Source organism: Rhinatrema bivittatum, chromosome 7 (assembly GCF_901001135.1).
Source record: "Rhinatrema bivittatum chromosome 7, aRhiBiv1.1, whole genome shotgun sequence".
Lineage (NCBI taxonomy): Eukaryota > Metazoa > Chordata > Amphibia > Gymnophiona > Rhinatrematidae > Rhinatrema > Rhinatrema bivittatum.
The window spans coordinates 236,904,986-236,924,458 of record NC_042621.1 but is presented as its reverse complement, the minus strand read 5'-3'; the positions used below and the strand labels follow the sequence as shown (position 1 = coordinate 236,924,458).

Genomic DNA, 19,473 nt, shown 5'->3' with positions numbered 1-19,473 from the left:
AGGAACGAAGAGAAGGACAAAAGACCGCAGAAGCAAAGAGAGACACTAAAGACAGACGAGGATAACTGACCAGGAAGACAAGAACTCAAGACGAATCAGACAGCCAGCAGAACCGGGACCAAGACACAAGAACTCAGGAACACAGTAGGAATCAGGAACCAGGAACAGAAGTCTGGAATCAAGAATGCTGAGACAATGCACTTCTCAGAAAAGATAACCTATTGCCGAGGCGGGGAGAGCAAGGAGAGTAAACCTTATATAGGAAGGGAGCCCTGATGTCATCAGTGAGCACCATGGGACGTTCCCGCCACAGGCCCTTTAAATTGCAGGATGTTGGGCGCACACATGCCTAAGGGCAGCCCAAAGTCAGCATCTCTTTCTGTTCCTCCACGTTGGCCTCTCAGATACTGCAGTTGGCCACTCATCCATTTGGGGGCCTGCCCCAGCATCGGGGACTTTTAGTGAGGACACAGGGCTGGAGGTAAGAGCTCTTCCCAGTCTTTTCTCCATGCCTGTTTAGGCTCCACATGATGGAAATCAGCCCCGTTCTTCCTCACCTCTTTTCCAAGACAGTTTGGGATCCTCATGGCAGTGATTAGCTGCACTCTTCCCCTCAACCTCTCAGCTGGGTTTGGGCTCCTTGAGGCCATGGTCTTCTTCTCTTCTTGGATGGCCTGCAAGGGATCAGGCAGTTGGATCAGCCAGCGCAGCCTTAGAGCAGAGATCCTCAGAGGTAAGGTCAGCCTCCTCTTTCTCAGCAGCTGTGCTAATATTTCCTCTCTTTTGGTGGACACCTTTGATGGTCTCGTGGACCCTTAGGGGTGCAAGGCTCCCAGGTTGGAAACCACTATTCTGTGTGGTCTCACCAATAAAATGTATAACAATGTCACCTTCTGTTTTCTACTGTTATGCCCCTTCCTATGCACTCTAGCATTCATCTGGTACTGGCCACTGCTATATCACACCGTGTCACTATTTTGAGCTTATCAGAATGATCACTCCAAGATCTCTCTCCTAGTTAGAAAAGTTCAAATATTTGACAGGCCTCATTAAATCACAGGAAGGAGAAATTCTTCACAGAAAAGGGATCTCAAGGGCAAGGAGCCATGACACAAAGCTTCAGGGTGGAAACACCAGGAAACACCTGTTCACTGAGGGGCGGATTTTAAAAGGCGCGCGAATAGCCTACTTTTGTTTGCGCTCCAGGCGCAAACAAAAGTACGCTGGATTTTAGTAGATACGCGCGGAGCCGCGCGTATCTGCTAAAATCCTGGATCGGCGCGCGCAAGGCTATGGATTTTGTATAGCCGGCGCGCGCCGAGCCGCGCAGCCTACCCCCGTTCCCTCCAAGGCCGCTCCGAAATCGGAGCGGCCTCGGAGGGAACTTTCCTTTGCCCTCCCCTCACCTTCCCCTCCCTTCCCCTACCTAACCCACCCGCCCGGCCCTGTCTAAACCCCCCCCTTACCTTTGTCGGGGGATTTACGCCTCCCGGAGGGAGGCGTAAATCCCCGCGCGCCAGCGGGCCTCCTGCGCGCCGGGCCGCGACCTGGGGGCGGGTACGGAGGGCGCGGCCACGCCCCCGGACCGCCCCGGGCCGTAGCCACGCCCCCGTACCCGCCCCAAAACGCTGCCAACACGCCCCGAAACGCCGCGACGACCGGGCCCGCCCCCCGACACGCCCCCCTCGGAGAACCCCGGGACTTACGCGAGTCCCGGGGCTCTGCGCGTGCCGGGAGGCCTATGTAAAATAGGCTTCCCGGCGCGCAGGGCCCTGCTCGCGTAAATCCGCCCGGTTTTGGGCGGATTTACGTGAGCAGGGCTCTGAAAATCCGCCCCTGAGAGCGCATTAGATGCCCACAACGCACCAATTGAGATAGCAAAATCCAAGCATGCCTGGGACATACCAGAAATTACATTAATAGAGAGCCATGAAAATATTGATATATAGAGAAGGCAGTTGTAATTATTCTTCTTTGTAGGCCCCTGTTAAAATGTAGACAAGGTTCATTAAGTTCCACAGTATTAGAATATCGACCTGCTGCTTATTCAAAAAGGACTTTTTCCCATTCTGCATGAAATCTTTGAATAAGGCCCTGTATAGGAGTGTATGTTAGACCCTCTAGGACCAGCTGTTTAGCCTGGTCCACCTTAAGACTGACCATACAGGAATCCTGGTTGAAGGGTGTTTCCCCAGGGAGAGGAATAAAAAGGCAGGTGCCAGGGAGGATAATGGGCTCTACAAGCAAGGAGAAAGAAGCAGGAGCTTTGCTAAAGTTAATTATTTGAAGACTTCTGCATTTTGTTTCTACCACTGCTGAAGTAAGCAGGCTCTTGGTTGTTTAATTTTGTCTATAAATAATAAAAGTCTGTAGAAGAATAGCTGGAGTCCAGTTTACTCTGTCTTCCAGCAAGCTGTGTTACATATGGTGGCAGCAGTGGAATGTTCCTGTCTAAGTGGCTGCACAGAGAGGGACCCACATCAACAGCAGAAAAGGGAAGAATTTATTTTATTCTAGGAACTGGCTGCAGTGGCAGTTTTAAGTACAGCAAGCCAAGAGGGTAGCCCTGCCTGGGTAGATAGGGACTTAATGTCAGTCAGAGCTGGACAATCTAGGGATTTTTTTCTATTTTTACTCCCTGGGCTCCTGAATAAAAGTTAGAAACTGCAGCAAGAACAGCCTTGGTGGTGCCAAGCCTTATTAACTTAACATGGAGCAATTAGTGCAGGCCCTCACTGAAGGGCAGCAGCAAATCCAGAGAATAGTTCAAGCCCTATATGAATATTTTAACAAGCAACAGGGGGTGCTAGTATAGATAGCTCAAGCAATGCAAGCCATCACAACATAGGCAACCCAATTGCCTCTGGTCTTGTTTAAAATGAAGACAGGAGAAGACCCAGATGTTTTCTGAAGGAATTTTGAGAGAACCACCTACATGGCTGGCTGGCTAGAAGCCACCTGGACCATCTACTTGGTGAATCTGCTTACAGACAAAAGCCAAGCAGCTTTTCAGGCTGCCAACCCAGAGGGAAAAGCCAGCTGGAATGGGCAGGGTACACTATGGAGATATACCAACAACAGTACCAGTGTTGTAACCTACAGTCCGGGGAAAGTCCATGCAGCCTTTTTCATCAGCTAAAGGATACTGGATAGAAGTGGCTATAGCCAGGTGCAAAAATAGGCCTCAAATTAGCCAATGAGGTCCTCCTGGAGTAGTTCTGGATGTGCTGGACTGACTTATGCAAAAGTGGGTGTGTCAACACCCGGAGTTCACTCTGGAAACCGTACTGGAAGTGGTGGATGCCTTGTATCAGGCTGAGTTGATGCCAGACCTAATAGGAAAGCTATACAGACAACCCATACAGGACCCCCAGCATGGCAGTGAGAGTACAAGGCCCCAGCAGTGATCCTCAGAGCAGGACAGCTCTGATTCCCTACTCCGGTCACAGGCTCACCAATTTGTTTTAACTATGGAAAGAAAGCTTATGTGGCCAAAGACTGTCTCTACAGAGGAAGCAAATCTATGGTCATCAACCTGGTGACATTACCAGCACTAGATTTTAAAGTTTGCATGGGCAAACTAAAACCTCCAGAGGAGAAACAACCACCAGGTCTAAACCTACAGGCGTGCACCCATAGAGATAGATTTTAAAACTTTGCTTGTGCAAAAATAGCCACATATGCGCATATATGGGCCAAGCGCAAGCAACACACATTTTAAGAAGCCAGGAAGGATGCACATACATATATATATGTGCATCCAGAATGAGGAGGTGGAAAAAGGGTAGGGCACAGGAGTTCTGGGGGTGGGACCATGGCTGACGCACATAACTACAAATTTTGCAAAGGCTATGTGTGTATGTTAGCTGTGTAACTTTTCTACTGCTCCACATGAAGAGCAGGAGGCGAGAGAGAGAGGGAGCGAGAGAAAGAGAGAGTAAACCTCTGTATAGGGTCAGTCTGACACTCTATATATAGGTACCACTGTACAGGGGCACTTGAATTGGGGTGGGTTTTCAGGAGGTGGGTTGGGGTTGGGGGAGGGATGTTGTTACAGATACATTCAGAGGTATTTTTGGTAAAACTGACATCAGTAAAGAATTGTAGTCCTTATAAGTGATAAAGTCTAACAAGAGGAGTTGATTTGTACACTGTAGTGCTAGCTGCATTGTACAAATCTACTCCTTTTCATCACTTATAAGGACTACAATTCTTTACTGATGCAATTTTATTATGAATACCTTTGAATGTGTCTGTAACAACACCACCCCAACCCACCTCCCAACCCCCCCCCCCCCCGATTCAAGTGCCCTTCTGCAGTAGTACCTATATAGAGAGTATCAGAGTGACCCTATACAGAGGTGCTCTCTCGCTTTCTCTTTTTCTGCAAGATGTGCATAAAAGCTGTAGAGAAGTACGCACGTATTTTATAAAATAAGGCGTATTTTTGCTCATGCTGCATTATGCACGTTTATGGGTTCATGTGCGTTCCTTTTAAAATTTACCAGATTGAGAAGACTGTCCATGACTTGAAGATGAAACATGGGAGCACAGCTGTAAATTTATTGATATTCTTCTTTTGGGACTTGGGAACTTTGTGATCCTAGTTGAGCTGGATGAGATCCCACCTATGTTCTGGGAGATTCAGGGTGCGAAAAATCTCTTATCTGGAAGGAGCTAGCTCAGAGAGAGTATATTGATTACAAGAAGAAGAAGACACTCGTTTGCATACATGGTGACCAGCAACAGTACCCAACCAGTCAAGTTCTACTGACAACTGTGGCAGGACAGGTCAATACAGAAATGGGAATACTTCCTAAGCTTCCATACCCATTTTTTTTGGGGTGCAATTATCCCCAGTTTGAGAATCTGTGGGACCAGCTTATGGCCAGTCAGGCAGCTCAAACTGCATTGAGGCATCTCTTCTGGAAGCTTCTTCACGGTACGATGCAAATGTATACAGCACAGCGTTAAAGATACTCAAGACCATGGAGGCAGTGCCTGAGAAGAAAATCTGAGAGGTCCCAGTGTTTAGAGACTGCTATGGACATAATTCTCCTGAAGATAAAATGAAAATTAGTCTGCATAACTAGGAAAAGGCATGCCAGGGACTTCACTGTTTCAACTTTGCATGGTGGCATGGATCAGAGGGAACTGTGGGTATTCCAGGAACCCTTAACTGATTCCCCAAAAAGGGTGAGGGAGGATAACTCTGAAGAAATTAAGCAAGCCCCATTCAAAAGTAGTTCCCTTGAGTTTGGCCAGAGCATGTATAGATGTTGAAGGGAAAGGACTCTCTGGCCTAGGGGGGCCCATACCAATCCTACCCTCCCCAGAAGTTAACTCAGGTAGAGGCAGACACTCGACTTGACAAAGTCAAGCTGAGGTGGAGGGTATGTAAAGAAGTGTATGTTAGACCCTCCTTAAAAGTTCAGGACCAGGCTGGACCACCTTAAGACAGCCCACAAGGGAATTCTGGCATTTCCCCTGGGGAGAGAGATATGAAAGCAGGCCCCCAAAGAGTTTATCGGGCCCCATATGCGAGGAGAAGGAAGCAGGAGCTTTCTAAAGCAACTTATCTGAAGACTACTCTATTTTGTTTCTAGCACTGCTGAGGTAAGCAGTTTCTTGGTTGTTTAATTTTGTCTGTAAATAAATATCTGTAGAGGAATAGCCGGAGTCCAGTCTACTCTGTCCTCTGGCAAGCCAAAGACTGCTCACGCTGTGTTTCAGGCCCACAGAATCAGAAGCAACACTGAAACTCTTAGGCCGCAGACTTATAGAAGTCATAGACCTTTGTACTGCTGCTAAATGTGAACAATGATAAAAAGCATAGATTTCTACTGTTGTCTGCATTCTGTACTATAATCAATTCATAAAGTAAAATCACTCTTTTCTCGCCTCTATTGCAGTTAGTGGAAAGAAAAAAATAACTAATCGTTCTGCTCAACCTGTGCTGAAGGTTGCTGTTTAATTTTATAATTGTGTATTTTGACCACCTTCTGTCTTTTTATAAAGGCAACTGAAATCTCTGCTTCTAGAAGGAAATCCTATAAAATCACTACCTGTGGAGCTTGGTAAGTGTTTCATTTATAATGATACTTTCTGATTGAGAATAATTTTCAAGCCATTTAGATTTTATAAATGATGACTTGTGAAAGCCATGGTATTAGCTATATTCTTCAAAATATCAAATTTCCCATTTCATGGCTCTTTTGCTTTCTTTTTGTCTTTTTCTAAAGTCAAATTTCTCTTTTTCTCATAATATATTTTTTGTAGACATTCCGGAATAAAAAGTGCACACTCTATTATATATATATATATATATATATATATATATATATATATGAAATGAAAACTGAGCACATCTATAGCAATAAATAAATATCATCATATAGCATCATCTGTGAACCCATCAGTAATTTATTTAGAAGGGAAACTGCTTTTACTTTAACATTTTGAACCCTTTTTAGTATGTCTATGCCCCCTAATTTCAAAAACCTCATTTTAGTTTATCATGACTTCTGAGGTTTTGCAGAAATCTTTATACCAAATATTCACAATATATCAGTTCTGTTTTTCAAAAAGAGGTTAACTTATGTATTTTAAAGAGCATTAGTCTTAGTCTTAAAGCAGCAATGTAAGCAAAAAAAAAAAAATGCATAAAATCTGAAATCCTCATTTTTCTTTCCAATTTATTTATTTATTTGTTTATAATATTTATAACCCACCTATCAACAATTCCTAGGGGAGGAACAAATGCACCCACATAATTAAATAACATAATATAAAACACACATACATAAATAGCATAAAACAGTAAAAGCAAATGATGGCGTAAAGAGTACAGTTTATTTTTATGCATGTTACATATTGGGGGTAATATTCCGTCTCTTGTATTTAATCTCTGAGGAAATATATCTTGAAGTTTTGACAGATCCTTACTTATTCACTCCTATCATCATGAATCTAAATAAATCAGGGAGCTGCTCTGCTGACCCCTCATCAGAGCCCTCTGTAACCATTCCATTAATACAGATAACTTGTGATTACAGCAACAGCAAAGATTTTTAAAATTAGGGGGCATAGCCATAATAAAAAGTAACCAAAATGTTAAACAAGAAAAGCAGCTTCCCTCCTAAATAAATTACTGGCAGGATCACAAATAGATGATGGCTAGGTGGTGGTATTTATTTATTGCTATAGTTGTGCTCATCTTTCATTTTATGTATAATAAAAAGTATGTACTTTTTATTCTAGGATGTTTAAAAATATAAGAAAATCATATATTATGACAAAAAAAGAAATGAGACTTACAAGTAAGACCAAAAGAGGAAGCAAGAGTCATGAAATGGGAAGTCTAATATTTTGAAGACTCTAGCTAATACCACAGATTTTATAAGCTATCATTTATGAAATCAAAATTGCTTGAAATTTACTGTATTTAAGTTGAACATACATTGCTGTGTGATATCTTTTTTTCGGTTTGATTGCTGATGCATACACTGTGTTGGTAACTTTGATACCGGTGCACATGTGCATGCATATGCCAGCTCGTGCCAAAGGACGCGGCCATTTTATAACATACATACGTATATTTATTTATTTATTTTAAAATATTTATGTTTTGCCTATAATGAAACAATCAAACTAGGCAAATTACGCGCTTTACTTGCATATATGTAAGCACAATTTTATATGGACGCCCGCATGTGTGCACAATGCTGTCTTTACCGTGTAAGTAGGGGGATTTTAGTAGACACGCGCTGATGCAATTACCAGTTTCCCCATTTGATCTGTTTGTCCAGGTAAGGGATAGGACTTCCTAACCCCACTAGTTAAATACACTCCCTTTTATCCTGTTAGCACAAACCCTTAAAACCCTGCAGACTAGCCTAGATTTTTTTATTTTATTACTTATACGCCACCCATAGCAGTGGTAATGATACGCGGCAGGGGATCCCCGCACGTGCTTGTGCCAGGTTAAAGTCTGGGAAAGTCTATGTCCCACCCAGACCATGCCCCACCCCTTTTTTGCAACTTCTTATTTGTATGTGCACCAGGAGATATGTGTGTACACAAACAGCTTTTAAAATCCACTCGGTGCACACCGGCCGGACATACTCATGTATCTCCCAGTTTTGGCATATGTGCTGGACTTTTAAAATGCTCCCCTCTGTGTTCACTCTCTGTGCATTGTATATTTATATGAGTATTTTTTTGTGGATTTGATGGGAGAGATGAGGCAGGTAAGAGATTTGTGTTCGGAAGTTTAGAGTAGGATAAGGTGTGTGTGAAAAATATTACGGGGTAAATATTAGAGATGTGAATCGTGTGATCGATCGTCTTAACGATCGATTTCGGCTGGGGGGGGAGGGAATCGGATCGTCGCGGTTTTGTTTTTTTAAATATCGTGAAAATCGTAAATCGGGGGAGGGCGGGAAAACTGGCACACTAAAACATCCCTAAAACCCACCCCGACCCTTTAAAATAAATCCCCCACCCTCCCGAACCCCCCCTCAAATGCCTTAAATTACCTGTGGTCCAGTGGGGGGGGTCCCGGTGTGATCTTTTACTCTCGGACCTCCGGTGCATTGTAGAAATGGCGCCGGCGCTACCTTTGCCCTGTCATATGACAGGGCAAAGGTAGCGCCGGCGCCATTTTGTTTTTTGTCCCCCGACGTCAGGAGCGTAGGAGATCGCTCCCGGACCCCCGCTGGACCCCCAGGGACTTTTGGCCAGCTTGGGGGGGCCTCCTGACCCCCACAAGACTTGCCAAAAGTCCAGCGGGGGTCCGGGAGCGACCTCCTGCACTCGAATCGTTTTGGCGTACAAAATGGCGCCGGCCATATGGCGTATGGCCGGCGCCATTTTGTACGGCAAAACGATGTCAGGACCCCCCAAGCTGGCCAAAAGTCCCTGGGGGTACAGCGGGGGTCCGGGAGCGATCTCCTACGCTCCTGACGTCGGACTGGACCCCACTGGACCCCAGGTAATTTAAGGCATTTGAGGGGGGGTTCGGGAGGGTGGGGGATTTATTTTAAAGGGTCGGGGTGGGTTTTAGGGTTGTTTAAGTGTGCCGGTTTTCCCGCCCTCCCCCTTCCCCTCCCCCTTCCCTCGATTTACGATTTTTGACGATAAATCGGGGGAATTCCTATTAAATATCGCCTCTAACGATTTTTGACGATTTAAAATATATCGGACGATATTTTAAATCGTCAAAAAACGATTCACATCCCTAGTAAATATGTAGAAGGAAGTGCCATGGCACTAAGCAGAGAAAGTGAGGAATCAGTAGGAGGGCCAATAGAAATCAAGGGGAAGGGGAAGTATAGTGTAATATAGGAACTGGGACTCAATTGTTTCCTAGCACCCAGGCAGATTAATTCAGGACCAGTGGGTTATGCATCTCTATCAGCAGGTGGAGACAGAGAAAACTGACATCACAGTATATATACTCCTGAAGTGACATTGGTCTGCCAGTATTCTCCGTCTCCAGCAGATGGTGGACGTGCATTTCCTTACTGGGGATTGCTTCAAATTTTAGAGGAGTAATAATAAGTACATGTCAGGAGGGACGCCTGACCTTGGAACTCCCTTAACTTGTTCGTTAGCCGGGGACAGTAGCTCAGTGGGTGCAGCACAGGTGCCTTCTGGTTTTGACATGGATCCTTCTGCCTTTTCTTGGGTAGAATTTTTTCAAGGAATGCAATCCTTTCTTCAGGCACAGTCCTCAGCCCCGTCCAATCCTGTCAGGTCAGAATCACAGGCAGTGGCCTCTCACTCGTTCGATACTACTGTTAAGCGCCGAAGTAAACCTAGATTGGCAGCAGGTTCTCCTGATAGGAATCCGGATGGCACTGATGATGAGGCCAATATTGACTCTCTGGAGGATGGGGAAATTTCTCTGGGCTGGAACTGTTTACAACTATGTTGCGGTTCTTTCTTAGAGATGAGCTACTGGCTCTGAATTCCCAGACATTGAAGATGCTTGGGAGTACATGGGCAGATTCCATGTCTAAGCCAAAGAAAAATCCATTTAGGTTTTTTTGTGTAAAGCCTCTTTTTTTTCCCTGTTATGGAGGCCATTCAAAAATTGATTGAGTGGGATGCCCCGGAGGCACATTTCAAAGGCTTTGGAAGGCTGGTACCCCCTGGATTCAGTGGTGAGGGAGCGTCTGCATTTTCCAAAAGTGGATGCGCTTTCTGTGCCATCTCTAAGTGGACGACTATCCCTTTAGAGGGAGGAGTGATCTTGAAGGATGTTCACGATAGGAGGATTGAGACCATCCTTAAGCAAGCATTTGAAGCAGCAGCAAAGACCTTGTAGATAGCTTCTTGTTGTTGCCTGGTGGCATGCTCTTGTTTATTTCTCTCTTAGGAGATCAAGGACTCTGGAGTGAATTCCAGGGCAGTTATGGAGCCAGCCTTTGCCTTTTTAGCAGATATAGGCTGTGATTTGGTTCTCACCTCAGCCAGAAGGGTGGCTTCGGTAATAGCGCCAGGCGTCAGTTATGGCTGAAAAATTGGTTGTTCGATGTGACCTTCAAGGCTAATCTTACAAATTGCCCTTTAAAGGCTCACTCTTGTTTGGGAGCGAGTTGGAGAAACTTGCCAGTAAGTGGGGCGAATTCCTGATTCCTCAGTTGCCGGAGGATAAGAAGCAGACGCTGCATCCCTTTGGCATGAGGGGGCTTGGGTATTGGAACCTCCTGAGCCTCTCTCTCTTTTATCAGAGGTGGGTCGAAATCACAATGGATTAATGGGTCGTGGAGGTGCTACGAGAGGGATATGTGCTGGAGTTTCACAGTGTTCGTCGGGATGTGTTCATGGTGTATCCCTGCCACTCTCTGCAGAACAAGCAGGCAATGGAATGTACATTGTCAAGGCTCCTCAGTCTGAGGGCTGTGGTTCTAGAACCCATTTCTCAAGAAAATAACAGGACCTTTCAAACCATCCTGGATCTCAAAAGGGTCAACTGTCATTTGCAGGTGACTCATTTTCGCATGGAAACATTGCGCTCGGTGATAATGGCAGTGCAGTCGGGAGAATTTCTGACCTCCCTGATCTGTCTGTGGCATACCTCCCTATTCCCATCCGATTGGAGCACCAATGTTTTCTGTGTTTTGCAGTGTTTCGGAGTTGCCTTTTGGTCTAGCCACCACTCCCACAACTTTTTCCAAGGTTATGGTGGTAGTGGTGGCAGAGTTGAGAAAGGATGGGATCGTGGTACACCCGTATTTGGATGACTGGCTGATTCGGGCCAAGTCTCTGGAAGAGAGCCGTCTGGTGACCTGCAAGGTAATCTCCCTGTTGCAGGAGCTCAGTTGGGTGGTGAACTTAGCCAAGAGTAGTCTTCAGCCACCTCAGTCATTGTAGTATCTGGGGGTTCAGTTCAACATGAAACAGGGCAAGGTTTTCCTGCTGGAAGCTCGTATTCAGAAGTTGATGGTGCAGGTGTGTCTCTTGATGAACATTATATGCCCAACAGTGTGGTCCTATCTACAGGTACTTGGTTTGATGGAGGCAACCCTGGAAGTGATGCCATAGATGAGAGCTCAAACATGTTCTCTTCAGTGCTCCCTGCTGTCTTGTTGGAGCCCGCAGTCTCAGGACTATTCAGTTTGGCTCCACCTGCCAATGGAAATCTGCTCTCACATCCAGTGGTGGTTGCAAGTGGATCATCTAAGAAAGGGAGTTTCCCTGAAATTGCCAGACTGGTTAGTACTCACGACGGATGCGAGCCTCCAGAATACAACACCTCTCAAGTTAGGAGAAAATCCCAATTCTCTTACTAGACCCAAATTTGACAGTTTCGAATCAATCTCCACTAAAGAGATTGAATCCCTCCTAAAAAGACAGAAACCATCTAGCCATCCGGCGGATAATATCCCATCGAGACTCCTGCTTCTCATCCCAAACGCGATCTCAGGACCTCTGACCAGTATCATAAACAGCCTTCTAACTCAAGGAAGCTACCCAGACAGTCTAAAAACCGCCTCACTCAAGCCCCTCCTCAAGAAACACAACCTAGACCCTAATGTACTAGCTAATTTCAGACCCATCTCTAACCTCCCATTCGTTGCCAAATTAACGGAGAAACTGGTTAACACCCAGCTCTCTGAATATCTAGAAGACCACAAGATCCTATTCCCTTCGCAATATGGGTTCCGCAAATCACGCAACATGGAAACCCTTCTCATTTCACTTTCAGACCATATTATTATGGGGTTAGACAAAGGACACTCCTTTTTATTAGTCCTGTTAGACATCTCGGCGGCATTTGACACCGTCAACCATACCATCCTGCTGGATCGCCTAGCAGATGGCATCTCCGGATCTGCCCACAACTGGTTCAAGTCCTTCCTCAGCAATAGGACTTTTAAAGTCAAAATCAACAATAAAGAGTCACCCCTAACAAACTCAACTCTTGGTGTACCACAAGGATCCTCCTTATCTCCAACCCTCTTTAACATATACCTCCTCCCCCTCTGCCAACTGTTAACAGATCTCAACCTAATTCATTACCTGTATGCAGACGACGTGCAGATTCTAATCCCCATAACAGAATCAATCTCAAAAGCACTCACCCATTGGAATAACTGCCTTTTATCCATCACTAATCTACTCAACAGCTTAAACTTGGTACTCAATGCCTCTAAGACAGAGCTTCTCCACATCTCCTCAAATGAAAACAATATCTCCCCACCATCACCATACAATTCTCTCATTACCTGTAAGCAGGTTAGAGACCTTGGAGTAATCCTAGACAATCGACTAAACCTAAAGAAAATGGTCAATACAACCTCCAAAGACTGCTTCTACAGACTACAGGTTCTAAAATGACTTAAACCACTCTTATTCTTCCATGACTTCAGGACAGTCCTCCAAGCACTACTGTACGCCAAAATAGACTACTGCAGTGCCCTGTTCCTAGGCCTCCCCAAATCCACTACCAAACCACTGCAGATGATACAAAATGCGGCAGCGAGATTGCTGACCACCACCAGCCGCGGCGAACACATCTCACCCATCCTCAGGAACCTACATTGGTTACCAGTGAATTTCAGAATTCTATACAAATCAATCACCTTAATTCACAAAACCATCCATCATCAGCTTCAACTCGACCTGGAAATCCCATTCAAACTCCACTCCTCTAACAGACCAACTAGAGATATCCACAAAGGCACTCTGAAATGTCCCCCCACTAAAGCCTCACGCCTTTCTACGACCAAAGACAGAGCTTTTTCGATAGCAGGCCCATCTATCTGGAATAGCATCCCATCAAATCTCAGATTGGAGCCATGCCTCTTAACTTTCAGAAAAAGACTTAAAACTTGGCTCTTCCACCAAGCCTTCGCCGATCCACCAGACAATCACTAGTTGTCCTCACACTTACCCGGTCTGGCATTTATACTTACGAACAATGGACTCTGACACCTCCAGGTTAAAGCACTTTCTAAGCTTTTAACCCGTACGCGTTATGGTAACCCTTATTTTATTTCCAGCCTTATCTTCTTTCCAGCTTGTCGCAAGCTTCCACGTTGCATTTCCCTGTTGATTGTAACTTTGACTTATTCCTACCTATTGTTTTCATTCGTTTACTTGAATTGTTACTCTAGTTATACCCTTGTTAAATGTAAACCGATCCGATATGGTTATTTACTATGAAGGTCGGTATAAAAAACTGTTAAATAAAATAAATAAATAAACTAACAGTGCAAGGGTGCTGGAGTGTGGAAGAGTCTTTCTGGAACATCAATCGGCTGGAAGCCCGGGTGGTTTGGTTGGCATGTTTGCAGGTCAGCGGAAGGTTGCAGGGTCAAGCGGTGCAGGTAATGTCAGACAATGCAATGACAGTGGGAGGAACCAAGAGCCAGCAAGTGTCGCAGGAGATAGACCAAATTATGAAATGGGCGAAAGTGCATCTTCAGGAGATCTCAGCCTTGCACATTGCAGGAAAAAATAACGTAAGAGCAGACTTTCTCAGCAGAGAGAGTCAACCTAGGAGAGAATGGGTGTTGTTGGATGAGATGTTTCAGCTGGTAGTAGATCTGTGGGGCTCTCCATTTCTAGAACTGCTGGTGACTTCTCACAATGCAAAGGTTCCTCGATTTTTCAGTCTCAGGAGAGATCTGAAGTCCTTGGGTATTGATGCTCTCATGCAGTGCTGGCTGGAGGACAAGCTGCTGTATGCCTTTCTCCTGTAGCCCATGTTGGGCAGAATAGTTCGGAGGGTCGAGGGTCACAGAGAGATGGTGCTTTTGGTAGCACCAGATTGGCCCAGGAGACCATGGTATGCTGATCTGCGACGACTACTGGTAGTCTGCCCCTTCCGGTTTACGGCGCACAAGAATCTGTTGCGGCAGGAGCCTGTTCTTCATGAAGATCCGACTCGGTTTTGTCTTACGGTATGGCCCTTGAGAGGGCTTGCTTGCTGAAGTGTGGATATTCTACTGCTGTGCTTACTACGAGCAAGAATGTTCTCATAGGACAAGCAGGATGATAGACCTCACATGGGGGTGACATCATCCAATGGAGCACAGCACGGAAAACTTTTGTCAAAGTTTCTAGAAGCTATGACCAGCACACTGAGCATGTCCAGCCTGCCGCTATCCGTGCATCTACGTGAGGTCCCCGTTCAGTCGCTTCTTTTCTGCAGTGCAGTTGCCTCACGGTTTGTGGAGCTCCTCTATTTCTTATTTTTTCGACAGTATCGGGTCTTTTTCCTGGTTTTCCTTATGGGTCCCCCTTCGTGGTCGGTGTCTCCTTGGTGTGGTAAATTATTCTTGCCTTTTTTCAACTTTGCGGTCGATTCCCGACTATTCATCCCACAGTGAATGCCGGTCATCAACCGCATGCTGGGTGTTTTTTCATGCCGTCGACTGGTTTTTGTCGGTGCCCCCAGTGCCCGCGGACCATGTCTATCACAGATATGCATGAGGTTTGCATCCTCTGCCTGGGGGCCTCGCACGATGTCCGTGGGTGTCGTCTGTGTGACCAGATGACTCCCAAAGGCTGTCGGGCATGCCTTGATAAGATGGAGAAACTTTTCGGTTCTTCAAAGTCTGCTCCTTGCACTCCTGCGTTGGAACCATCGATGCCGAGAGATCACGGGGAGCCTCTTGATACTCCTCCTCGCGCCATTCCTCTCACTAGCTCTTCTAAGGATTGCCGGAATGGTGACAGATCCTCGGTGATTTCACTGCTCTTCTGGACATCGGGGTCCTCCGCTTCCTAGGCACTGGGGAAAGACCAGGCCGAGCACCATGAGAGATCCCGCAAGCATCGCCACCAGTCGCCGTCGGTGCACGGCTCCAGTTCCTGTGCAGCACCGGCGGCTGCTGGGCCACCACCAAAATGACACTGGCCTTTGGAAGCCCTATCCTCCGATGCCCCCGGGAGTCCCAGGCGTTCCTCACTGATATCGGTGCCAGGTACCGTGCCACCTTGGAGACCCGAGGAAGAGCTGTTGATGCCTCGTCCCCCTCCTTTAGTCCTAGCCACTCTGGACTTTGAGGAGCTAGACCGCAGGGTGCAATCTACGGTGCTCAAGGCTCTTCAGAGCGTCAAGCTGCCAGCGCCACTGGCCCCCATACTAGTGCTTGAGCCTCCGCCTTCAATTTTAGCACCTCTGCTGAAGCATCTGGACATCCTTTTAGGCACCCTACCAATGCAACCGGTGCCAAAAGGGCCTTCGGTTCCCAAATGGTCACCGATGCTCCCCACCAGAGCAATCCCGATTCTCAGGTTCTCCGAGCAGGAAGATAGGGCCGGTACCGTGTTTCCCAGGCCATGATTCCCTGAGCCCCTGCTAGGTCCTTCTGGCCTCTCACTGCCTTCGGTCCCCTCATTGCCAGGGGAGTCGCCAGTGCCCTTGAGGCCTCCAAGGCCTTCGGAGCCCAGGGCTGATTCCCCTCATAGGCCTCGCCTGTGTCACGCTGGCTGTAAAGAGGAGGAAGGGCCTTACGACCCTTGGGGAGATGATTCCACTGAATCGTCCTCCAATTACTCGGACGACCCCCTCTCAGTGCCCTCCCCACTGGAGGATCGGCGCCGTTCACCATCTGAGGATCTGTTCTTTGTGGGGTTTGTTAGGGCCATGGCTGAAGCCATTACCTTTTAGATGCTCACGGAAGAGGATGCGCAACATAAGATGCTGGAAGTGCTCCAGTTCATCAACGCTCCTAAGGAGATCGTGGCAGTTCCTATCCACGACATCTTCAAGGATCTCCTCCTCCAGATGTGGGAACACCCTATTTCTATCTCCCCTGTCAACAGAAAGGCTGACACCACCTATTTGGTGCAGCAAACTGTGGGATTTGAGAGGTGGCACCTCCCCCACCAGTCTGTGGTCATGGAGTCTGCCCTTAAGAAGGCCCAGTGCTCACGCACATATGTCTCTGCCCTCCCGGGGTGAGAGCATAGGGAGCTTGATGCTTTGGGCAGGAAGGTCTTCCAGGGCGCTATGCTGATCGCCCATATTGCTGTTTACTAGCTATACATGACCCAGTACAAAGGAATCTCTGGAAATGAGTCTAGGACCTCGCAGGGGGCTTGCCTCAACAGCAACAAGAGGCACTCTTGGCCATAGTCCTTCTGGATCTAGAAGCTATAATAACTCACTGGATTAAGGAGGTAGTCACAGCTGCATATGTGGATGCTGAAAAGCCATCGCCTACTCAGGTTAGGGCTCATTCCACTAGGGCTCAGGCAGTGTCATGGGCCGAAGTTAGATTGTTGTCTTCTGTTGACATTTGCCAAGCTGCGACATGGTTCTCCTTACTCATCTTTCCCAGGCAGGGGCGGATTGGCCTATCAGGGGATCAGGCATCCCCCGGTGGGCCGATTGCTCTGGTCACTTGGTCTGCTGAGCGCGGCTGCGACAGAGCCGTGCTCGGCAGACCACAGGGTATCTTCTGGGCCAGTTTTGGGGAAAATCCCTGGGCCGATCTTTACCCGGAATCCGCCCATTCCCAGGTATAATCGCCTGGACGTACAGGCCCAGGAGGACGCAGTCTTTTCACATGCGGTTTTGACAGATCCAAAGGCAGCCTCCCGCCCTATTCAGTTGTAGCTTGGGTTCGTCCCACTGATCCTGAATTAATCTGTCTGGGTGCAAGGAAATGAGAAATTATTACTTACCTGACAATTTCCTTTTCCTTAAACCAGACAGATGAATTCAGCTTCCCGCCCTTGGTGTTGAATGATTGTGCTAAGGTCCTCCTGCATGATTATGTGTTTCAGGGGTTACTGGTAAATGTTAATCCACTCCCTAGACTAGTGTTAATACATTCTTTGTCCGAGCTCAGTGTTTCTTGTTGGCTGAATGCTGAAATGGTTATCTGTTATTAATCAAGTTTTTGCTAGTCTGTCTTCAATTGGCTTTTGAAGAGAATACTGGCAGTCTGATGTCACTGCAGGAGCCTTTATATTATGACGTCAGTTTGCTCCGTCTCCATCTGCTAGCAGAGGTGCAATATCCACTGGTCCTGAATCCATCTGTCTGGTTTAAGGAAAAGGAAATTATCAGGTAAGTGGTAATTTCTCATTCAGTAGGCTAAGAGGCAAAAATGGGCGATAGGACCATGTGGGTGTTGAAAATCTGTGGGAGTTATGATGGACAGATGAGGAACTGGCAAAGTATGTCAGAAAGGTGTGATGGGGATAAAGAACTCTATATTTCCTCTGCATCCCACTGCAACAGATGGGCCAAATCCAATATGACAGTTTGAATATTTTTACTGTATGTTAAATGAAAGGTCTTGTGAGGGACTATTGGAGGTGAAAAAAATCAAGAAAAGGCATATTTCTAGCCTATTACTTAGTGTTTTTAAATGACAATGTAAAAGAATAAAATGTTTTAAACTAGAAAAATGTGAACCTTGTGAAATACAAAGTCTTAGCGACAAAATCTACCAGAAAGCAACTAAAGTATTACAATTCAAAGATCATCAGAAGGTATGTAATTACAGTTCTTGGGGAATGTAACATCAATAAATGACAAAGGCAGGCATGCTAAGAAGGCAGATGTATTACTTAAGCACCAAGGCTGCACGTGGAGCATAAAAAGATTCTGCCTTCACAATACTCTTCTCTGTATCCATTTCTGTGTACTATTTTAGAGACATCTGACTAAAAATAAATGTTGTTTTTCCAAGTATTCCTAAACAAATTTGAATCTCTGCAGCTCCATTCAGAAGTCTTTTCAAATTGTTTGCTGAGCCCTCTCTGTCAATGGCACCATTTCCATAAGCCTTGGATGTTTAGCTGTAAGATTAATTGCAGCCATTTTCTGTTCTACTGAACACAATTATTTGGTAATGCATTTTGGCAAGTGTAGTACCCTGAGGACATTTTTATTTATAATCCATTATTTGAGTTAGAAGTTTCATTCATGCTCTGACAATAAAGCACATGCATAAATATTTTTGCTGTGTCATATTGCAGAAGATAGTTTCTTGTCAGTAGAAATTATGCAAAGTGACAAAAAAAGTGTTTTGATGGAAGATTCAAGGTGCATTACTACAATCTGAGAACGCTGGGTAGCTTTAAACAAATTACACAGGTGTTGCATTCAAAAGTCAAAATTACACTGCACTCAATAATGATGAAATATTCAATATAACAATAATAATAATAATTCACCTGCATGGCAGATATTATGGGGAAAATATGTCCATATGTTTTTCTTGTCATGGCAGTTTATAAAATTGTGGTTGTGAATATACAAGGTGAAAGAGAGAGTGAGACTAACAGTTACAGTTTTGTTTTTCTCAGTTTGTATAGGTTTTATGAGGAAAATTAATAGCTTTCCGTTGAATCACCTGATTTAAAGATGTTTAGAGGAAAACACTCCTGAAGAGCTTGTAACTTTGAGCTCTTCTACACCACAGCGATGGAACCAAGTGATATGGGTGTTAGTGTCACCTCTGATATGATATTTGATATATGCAATGCCAAAACTTTGACAGCAAACCCCTGCCCTTCCCCCACCCCCCGCTATTAATATGTGTCTCTTAGTAATGATGCTATAAATTGTCAAAAACACACAGAAAGTATGTTTAGTTCCCTTCTCATCTCTTGCTGAGTCCTAATAATTGTTCCATAGTTTCTAAGCAGCTTCCTGGTAGACCCTTCAGAGTTCTGTGATTTTCACTAAATTAAATTAAAACTTACTAGCAGAAACCTACTGAAATTCCCTGTTTATTATCTTCCTCTCCAGTCTGACCTCAGCACTCACTTCCATCCTCTTCAGCTGTACCTCAGGTTGTCCTCCGTGCAAGCCCAGTATACTGTGATTACCCCCCCCCCCCCGCACACTCTAACTCTGAGTGAGCTAAATCCCAGTACTGATTTCTCCCCTGCCTAGCCCAGCACACTAGGCTACCCCTTCCCCAGACTGAGCTCAGCATATTTGCCCACCACAGCTTGACCCCCAGAACACTCAGAACACTCTCCAACTCAACC

General features: G+C 45.8%; 1 protein-coding gene across 2 annotated transcripts in view; it reads left to right on the top strand.

Moving 5' to 3' along the window:
• LRRC27 (leucine rich repeat containing 27) overlaps positions 1-19,473 on the top strand; it is a 230,595-nt gene that overhangs the window by 45,787 nt on the left and 165,335 nt on the right. For both annotated transcript variants that reach the window (XM_029609988.1, XM_029609987.1), the window contains exon 4: positions 6,019-6,077. In XM_029609988.1, coding sequence (XP_029465848.1) covers positions 6,019-6,077 — 59 coding nt within the window. The remainder of the gene's footprint in view (positions 1-6,018; positions 6,078-19,473) is intronic.